This window comes from Dama dama, chromosome 7 (genome assembly GCF_033118175.1).
Source record: "Dama dama isolate Ldn47 chromosome 7, ASM3311817v1, whole genome shotgun sequence".
Classification (NCBI taxonomy): domain Eukaryota; kingdom Metazoa; phylum Chordata; class Mammalia; order Artiodactyla; family Cervidae; genus Dama; species Dama dama.
In genome coordinates this window covers 10,133,748-10,141,556 of record NC_083687.1, presented here as the reverse complement: position 1 = coordinate 10,141,556, position 7,809 = coordinate 10,133,748, and the positions used below count along the sequence as shown (strand labels likewise).

At 61.1% G+C, this 7,809-nt stretch overlaps 1 protein-coding gene across 6 annotated transcripts; it reads left to right on the top strand.

Moving 5' to 3' along the window:
* Window positions 1-602: 602 nt before the first annotated feature.
* RGL2 (ral guanine nucleotide dissociation stimulator like 2) lies at window positions 603-7,755 on the top strand. Of its 6 annotated transcripts, XM_061146422.1 has the most exons (18): window positions 603-729; window positions 897-1,096; window positions 2,360-2,443; window positions 2,701-2,879; window positions 3,009-3,059; window positions 3,149-3,446; window positions 3,717-3,968; window positions 4,051-4,154; window positions 4,247-4,331; window positions 4,410-4,478; window positions 4,643-4,717; window positions 5,263-5,295; window positions 5,412-5,533; window positions 5,629-5,724; window positions 5,807-5,918; window positions 6,025-6,315; window positions 6,851-6,965; window positions 7,087-7,755. In XM_061146422.1, exons 2-18 carry the CDS (start codon window positions 938-940, stop codon window positions 7,293-7,295), a joined length of 2,334 nt encoding a protein of 777 aa, XP_061002405.1. In that variant the 5' UTR covers window positions 603-729; window positions 897-937; the 3' UTR covers window positions 7,296-7,755. The 6 variants fall into 6 exon arrangements, with proteins under 6 accessions (XP_061002405.1, XP_061002408.1, XP_061002406.1 ...); XM_061146423.1 differs by lacking the exons at window positions 603-729; window positions 897-1,096 and adding an exon at window positions 1,131-1,678; XM_061146425.1 differs by lacking the exons at window positions 603-729; window positions 2,701-2,879 and having other exon boundaries at window positions 964-1,096.
* Window positions 7,756-7,809: the final 54 nt, after the last annotated feature.

Sequence of the window (7,809 nt, the reverse complement as noted above, 5' to 3'; positions counted from 1 at the left end):
GAAGCGGGGAGCCACCCACGGCCGACAGCATGCCCTCAGGCCGCGGGCACTCGCGGGTTACCAAGGCAGCGGAGAGGCCGGCCTCGGCGCCGGAAACAACCCCCGGCGCCCGCTCTGGGACCGGAAGTGGCGGCTTCCTGCCCCGCCCCCTCCCGAGCGGGCGGGAGCCCCGGGCTCCCCGGAAAACCCGGAACGGATTTTGGCCCGCTACACGCGTGGGTGGGGGCGGAGTGGAGCCTTGGTGTCCCGGAGAAACTGGGTCCGTCCCCCACGACACGCTCCCCGCGGGAGTTTTAGCCTCGCGGTGTGCGAGGAGGGGAATGTCAGATTCGGCTCTCGCCCTTCCCCGGGGGCTGGAAGCGGGAATCCCTGTCCCCACTCAGCGCAGGGCAACGTGGGCTCCAAGCTCCCCGAGGACAGTCGGGCTGGAGACCCGGGCTCCTGGGTCCCGGCCCCCGAGCGTCCGGCGCTCCTCTTAAGTCCGCGGCCCTGGCTCCTGTCCTCACTTCCTTCCCTTTTTGGCTCCTGCTCTCGGGGCGGGCGGACGTCGGGGGGAGCGGAAAGGGCGGGAGGGCCCGGGAGTCTGGCGGGGCGGGGGGGGGGGGGGGGGGGCGTACAAGGGGGTGCGGAAAAGCCAGGGACGGGCTCGGTCCGGGGACGTGATCCGGGGCCGGAGACCGACGGGAACGGCGACTCGGGAGCCGCGCTGCCCCCACCCGTCCTGAGCAGGTCAGAGCCAGAGCCCCCCCGTAACCCCGCCCGAGCTCTTCACCTCCCGTCCACACAACGCCAGGCCCCGTGTGCCCCTGCAGCGTTGCTCCCCAGCGGCTACCTGGAGCCCACCTTCTGGGGCCCCGCGCCCCCTGACTCCCCTCCCCGCTCCTGTCTCTCCTCAGGCGCCCCCATGGCCCGACCTCGCTGACTCCTTCAGCCGGCCATGCTCCCGCGGCCCCTGCGGCTGCTGTGGGACATGAGCCCCCCCGGGGGAGTCGTGCTGAGCAGCTTCCGGAGTCGAGACCCCGAAGAGGGTGGGGGCCCCGGTGGCCGGGGCGGGGGCGGGGGGCAGGAGGAGGAGGACGACGACGACGACGACGAGGTGAGGCGCGGGCGGCGTGTGTCCCGGAGACTCTTTCCCCCTGCGTGTCTGTGTCCCTGCGTCTCTTCCTGCCTCAGCCCCTGCCGCGCCTCTCGCTGGAGTCGGCCCGTGTCCCCCCGCGGGGAGCCCCGGCGTTTCCGAGGTTCTGTGCGGCACAGGGACTCAGGAGCTTGCGCCGTTCCCGCCCGGCGCGTGTGGCTGGCTGCCCTGCGGGTCCCTGGCCCTCTCCGCCCGAGCCGAGTGGCCCGTCCCTCCGGGCGTGGAGTCTAGGTCCCTGTCTCCCTCCGGGTGTCTGTTTGGCGGGGAGGGGTTTGTTTCCACAGTAACCCGCTCCTCCGACTCCGGGATTGGGGAGGGAACCCTTCGATTTCGTGACCCCTCCCCCCTCCGCCGCCGGGGACTGGGCGGAGGCGGGAGCCGAGGCGCTCGGACCGTCGAGGGCCGCCCCGGGCCGAGTGGTTAGTGGTCACCTGCTTCTCTCCGGGGATAATGGCGGTGGCAGGAGTAGGATTCGGGCCTCAGGAGGGGCCGAAAGTTGGATTTGGGGCCCCGAGGCTTTGGACGCTCCTGTCCAGAGTCTGGGTGAGGACTGACTGGGTGACTAGCAGGGCTGGTTTTTCGGGATCGGTTGGGGGAGCGGCCGGGGTCACATGACTCTGCGAGTCTAAACCACCCCCCCTCCAACACACACACACCATCCCCACTTCCCCTTCTCCTTCCTGTATTGGGATCGGTGCCGCCGCCCTGAGGGGGGTCTCCAGAGCTGAGGAGGGACCCGGGGAAAGGGGGCTAAGGGGACTTACTCTTTGGGCTTGGCTAGTTCCTGCGGGGGAGGGCGGAGCTTGCGGTTGTGCCCGTGACTGAGGTTTCAGCTTCTCAAGGTCTCTGCCTCAGGCTTTCTGCCTCTCTTGCTTCCCTCTCCTTCTACCTTTGCAACCTTGATTCTTGGCTCCTGGTTCAGGGGTTCAGCTCTGGGGGGAAGGGGCTGCAGCGGTCACCAGGCTCAGGGTTCCTGCATTCCCTCCAACTCCCAACTGCAACCCCTTAGACTCCACCGGGCCCTGAGGCGGCTTGGGGGGGGCTGTCTGGGCCCCAGTGGGGAAGACCTGGGGTCACCAGCCCCCCCCACCCCTCGTACTCGCTGGTACTGTCCCCCTCCGCAACAGGTGAGGGGTACAGAGGGAGGAGCAGGGCCTGGGGGTGAGGGTTGGGCAGTGGGGCATGGTGTGGAACCATCTGACCTCCCCTTCCTTGCTCCTCCAGGCCCCTGTGTCTGTCTGGGAGGAGGAGGAGGATGGTGCTACCTTTACAGTCACAAGTCGCCAGTATCAGCCTCTTGATCCCTTGGTGAGATTATAACTTTGACGTCTCACCTCTGACCTACCACCTTCCAGTTCCCCTGCCTCCCGCTGACTTTCTGGCCAGAATACTAGGTTGGAGGTTTGGAGATTGGACTCAGCTGTGTGACTTAGTTCGAGTTGTTTACCCTCTCTGAATCCTAATACAATGAGGCTGAATCATCTCCTAGGTCTGGGATTTCTCCCAGAGATCTATCGGGGGAGAGTTGAAAAAAGGGTCAGTGGCTGGCGCTCTGTTTCCCCCAGGCCCCAAGGCCTCCTCCGCGTTCCTCCCGGAAACTCCGAGCTGGCACCCTGGAGGCCCTGGTCAGACACCTGCTGGACGCCTGTACCTCAGGGGCTGACATGACCTTCACAGCAGCCTTCCTGGCCACTCACCGGGCCTTCACCTCCACGCCTGCCTTGCTAGGGCTTATGGCTGACAGGTCAGGCTAATAAGGGACCAGGGTCATTGACATGTCTTGACTTTCTAAAGCCAGACCATCCTACCCAAATTGTCAAAACCGCTAGGGTTTTGGAAAACATGGACACATAGAATCTCTTCCCTTCCCCAGGCTGGAAGCTCTTGAATCTCATCCCGCTGATGAGCTAGAGAGGACAAAAGGGTAAGTGACCCCTGATTCTTGACCTTACAGTTTTCTCTGGCCAAGCAGCAGCCTGACATCTAATTCCCGGTGAATTCCCCTTCTCCCAGGGTAGCCATCTCTGTACTGTCAACCTGGTTGGCCTCTCACCCTGAGGATTTTGGCTCTGAGGTCAAGGGTCAGCTTGACCGGCTTGAGAGCTTCTTTCTTCGGACAGGGTATGCAGCAAGGGAGGGTATTGGGGGGGGCGGCGCTGACCTCATCCGCAACCTCCGGTCCCGGGTGGACCCCCAGACCCCCGAACTTCCTAAGCCCCTGGCCCTCCCCGGCGATCCCCCTGCTGACCCCACGGATGTCCTGGTGTACCTCGCTGACCACTTGGCCGAACAGCTGACCCTGCTAGATGCGGTGAGACCCTGACCTCTGACCCCATGATCCCTGCTCCCCTACTAACCTGTCCATAATTCCACATCCTTACCTGGCTTCCAGTCCTTCCTTGTCCAGCTCCCAGCCTCCGCTGTCCACCCAGTTTTGACCTTCCCCTGTGTCCCCTTGATTGTTGCCCTTCAAACCCCATGCCCCTCTGGTTCCTTGGCCACCTGAGATTCTCACACCCCTGACATTGGAAGGCTGACCTCACTTGACTATGAACTTTAACCTCTTACCTCTGCCCTGCAGGAGCTGTTTCTCAATCTGGTCCCCTCTCAGTGCCTGGGGGGCCTGTGGGGTCACAGAGACCGGCCAGGACATTCTCACCTCTGCCCATCTGTCCGGGCGACTGTCACACAGTTCAATAAGGTGGCAGGGGCAGTGGTCAGCTCTGTCCTGGGGGCTACCTCAACCGGAGAAGGGCTTGGAGAGGTGACCGTACGGCCACTTCGTCCTCCCCAGAGGGCCCGGCTCTTGGAGAAGTGGATCCGCGTGGCAGAGGTAAGAGAGAGGCTTGACCCTGTTAGGGATCAAGGTGTGGAAAGAGGTCCCATAGCTGTGATCTCTGTCTTTGACCCCACAGGAGTGCCGTCTGCTCCGAAATTTTTCTTCAATGTATGCTGTGGTATCAGCCCTGCAATCCAGCCCCATCCACAGGCTTCGGGCAGCCTGGGGGGAAGCAACCAGGTGGGGAGGATGGGGCCCTGGAGGGGAGTCAGGGCTGGGAGGGGGCAGCTGAGCTAGGCCCCTCCTCAAGGCCGCTGCCCCCCACCCCCCAGGGACAGCCTCAGAGTCTTCTCCAGCCTTTGCCAGATTTTCTCTGAGGAGGATAACTATTCCCAGAGCCGGGAGCTCCTGCTGCAGGTGAGGCCCCATTCCCTGGCATTCCTGCCATCTCCGCCCCCCCCAACCCCCCATGTCACCTTGTTCTGTCACCATCAGGAGGTGAAGCTGCAGCCCTCTCTGGAGCCAAATTCCAAGAAGTCCCCGAGGTCTACCTCCCGGGGTGGGGTGAGTGACCAGTGGGGGTGGAAGCGCTAGGGTTGGGAAGGGGGGCACAGCAGGGGGAGGAGAGTTAAACTTGTTCTGGGGCAGTGGGGTAGGAAAGTGTAAGAGGGAGGGGGAGCCCTGGGATTAGTGGCAGGGGTAACTGACTCTCTGATCTCTGATTTCAGGGTGTGGTCCCATACCTTGGCACCTTCTTAAAAGACCTCGTAATGCTGGACGCGGCCTCTAAGGATGAGCTGGAGGTCAGTAGTTGTGTGTGTGTGTGTGTGTGCGTGCATTATGGTGACGGAATGAAGAGAACTCAGGGTCAGACAGGCCACTGTCCAGAGGGGGCTGCAAGGCAGAAGCAGTGAGGGCCAGGACTCTGTTATTTTGGCAAATCTGCTTAACCTTCTTGTGCCTCAGTGATCTGTAAGTGGGAAACTAGTGACAATATCTACATCAACCCTTTATTATGAGGGTTAAATGAATTCGTGTTTGGCGAGTGCGCAGAGGATGCCTGAGGTGTAAGCATATATACACAGAGTTTGATAAATAAACCAAAGCTGGGATCTTGGGCACGTTCCTTTTCTGATCTCTAATTTTCTTCTCTGTAAATTGGTCACAATTTCTACCTGTGATGTTCAATGTAAAGGGTAAGGTAGCGGGCTGAGGGTGTGATGGATGAGAGGGGGAGGAGCAGGGGGCCAGAGGAGTCAGAGAGGCCAGTGACGCGTGTGTGTGGGGAGAGGGGATATGCTGTCTGCGGCAGGGTCGGGACCTTCACCCCACCCCCTTTCCCTTGCAGAATGGATACATCAATTTTGACAAGCGGAGGAAGGTGAGGAGAGTGCTTGGCCAGATGCCAGCCCCCTGTAGCCCGTCCCAGGAAGGGGAGAGGAGGGCAGTCAGGGCTCCCTGGATCGGGCCTCCTGCAGTCTGTGGGCTCCTTCCTAGGAATTTGCTGTCCTGTCTGAGCTGCGGCGGCTCCAGAACGAATGTCGTGGCTATGACCTCCGACCTGACCCCGATATCCAGCGGTGGCTACAGGGGCTCCGGCCACTGACAGAGGCACAGAGGTGACTGGCTGGGTGCGGCTGGGACTCCAGGGCACAGGCTGAATGTGGGGGTCGGTGTGTCCCGTCCTGACTTCTGCCCATTGCCCCCTCCCCAGCCATCGCGTGTCCTGTGAGGTGGAGACGCCTGGTAGCGGTGACCCGCCTGCCCCGCGGGTGCTTCGGCCGACACTGGTCATCTCGCAGTGGACAGAGTGAGGGAGTCAGTGGTTGGAGGGCAGTCTCTTGGGGACTTGTCCTTCTTCCTCTGACCCTCCCAATCTCCTGCCACTCCAGGGTGCTGGGTTCTGTTGGGGGTCCCACCCCGCTTGTCTCTTGGGACCGGCCCAGTGTGGGGGCAGAGGAGGTGCCTGGAACCCCCGCCCCACTGCTGACCCGGCTGGCCCAGGTGAGCTCCACTCCTGACCTTTGATCTCTACACAGACCCTGACTTTGTGACTCTTTCTCCCTTGGCTTTCCTGCTTTCATGCCAGTTCCGTGTTGTTGGTCCCCAGCACATGAAGTGGCCGTCTGTCTCATCTCTGGACTCCGCCCTGGAAAGCACCCCAGCCCTGCAGAGTCCAGCTGACCCCAGCCACCTCTCTCCCCCAACTTCCTCCCCACGGCCTTCTCGAGGTCACCGCCGCTCAGCCTCCTGTGGTTCCCCACTCAGTGGGGGTGCAGAAGGGGCCTCCAGGGGACCTGGCTGTGGGGGAGGGGCGCCTGGGCCAGGGGCCTCTGATTGCCGAATCATCCGAGTCCAGATGGAGCTGGGGGAAGACGGCAGTGTCTATAAGAGCATCTTGGTGAGGGAGCTGTGGGTTGGGAGGTGGGGGTGGAGATGATGTCTTAGGTGTCAACAGCCAAATGGGAGGATGATTTTAGTTTTAATTGACCTTTGGTTTTAGCAGCCGTGTTTTATTTTGAAGGTTATTTTGTATTAGCTGCTGCACTTTGAACTTTGGCTGTCCTCTGAGATTTTCAGAGCCAACAGTGGTTTCCCCAGAGGGAACATCCCGGCAACCATGTGGGCTGGCCCTTGGGGTCCAGGTAGCCACCATATTGGGTTTCCCTGATAACTCAAAAGTTTGGACAAGGGCAGCCTTCTCTGTGGAGAAGGATATGGCAACCCACTCCAGTATTGTTGCCTGGAGAATCCCATGGACAGAGGAGCCTGGTGGGCCACAATCCACGGGGTCGCAAAGAGTCAGACACGACTTGGCGACTAGCAGCAGCAGCAGCAGCAGCCTTCTCTGGTGGGATCACTGGCTGGGGCTGGAAGGATGCAAGGCCAAGGTCATCATTGCAAGTAATTGCTTTTTTGGTCTGCTGTCCTGCCAGGTGACAAGTCAGGACAAGGCTCCAAGTGTCATCAGTCGTGTCCTCAAGAAAAACAATCGTGATTCTGCGGTAGCTTCGGAGTACGAGCTAGTGCAGCTGCTCCCAGGGGAGCGAGGTCAGGGGCTGGGAGGGAAAACAGACTCGGGAGGAGAGGGTCGCCCACCGGTGGCAGTGCTGCCACACCCAGGGGGTCGTGCGGGAATGACTGCACTTGACACCTCTCTCTCAACCTTTAGAGCTGACCATCCCCGCCTCGGCCAACGTCTTCTACGCCATGGACGGAGCCTCACATGATTTCCTCCTGCGGCGGCGGCGGCCCTCCAGTGCTCCAGTGGGCCTCGCCAGTGGCCCTTCTGCCTCGGGAACTCCCCCGAGCGAGGGAGGAGGGGGTTCCTTTCCCAGGATCAAGGCCACAGGGAGGAAGATTGCCCGGGCACTGTTCTGAGGAGGAAGCCTTGGTGGTTCATAGAATTCATGGTGGCCATTCCAAATGTGGGGAGCCATCCTGAATGGTGGCAGTTGCCACATAGGGAAAATATCCAGAAGGGTGGCCAGCCACCCTGGGGCAGTGAAGCACCACTGGTTCAGCAGACAGCCGACTCAGCCCGTGAAACTGGTGATCTTGGTGCCTGAGCGGGATACCTCTGAATAGCTTCTCACCTGCCGTGAATGCAGCACACAGCTAGTACTGGGGAAAAGATCTGGTTTTGATTCCTGGCCACATCCTAGCATGCGAAGGGCCAAGGAAAGGCCTGGAAGGAGGAGGAGAGGAAAAGCCTAGAGGCTCTGAGTCCCAGGGGAAGGGAATGGCAAGAAAAAGTCTTTCGCAGGAGCCTCCTCTTCCTTCTCTGGAGGTTCCTGTCACTGTGACAACACTAATAAACCAAAACACTACCTGAACTCTACTCCTGTCCTCACAGTCTGTACAAACTAGCTGCTGGGAGTGGGGGTGGGGAGCT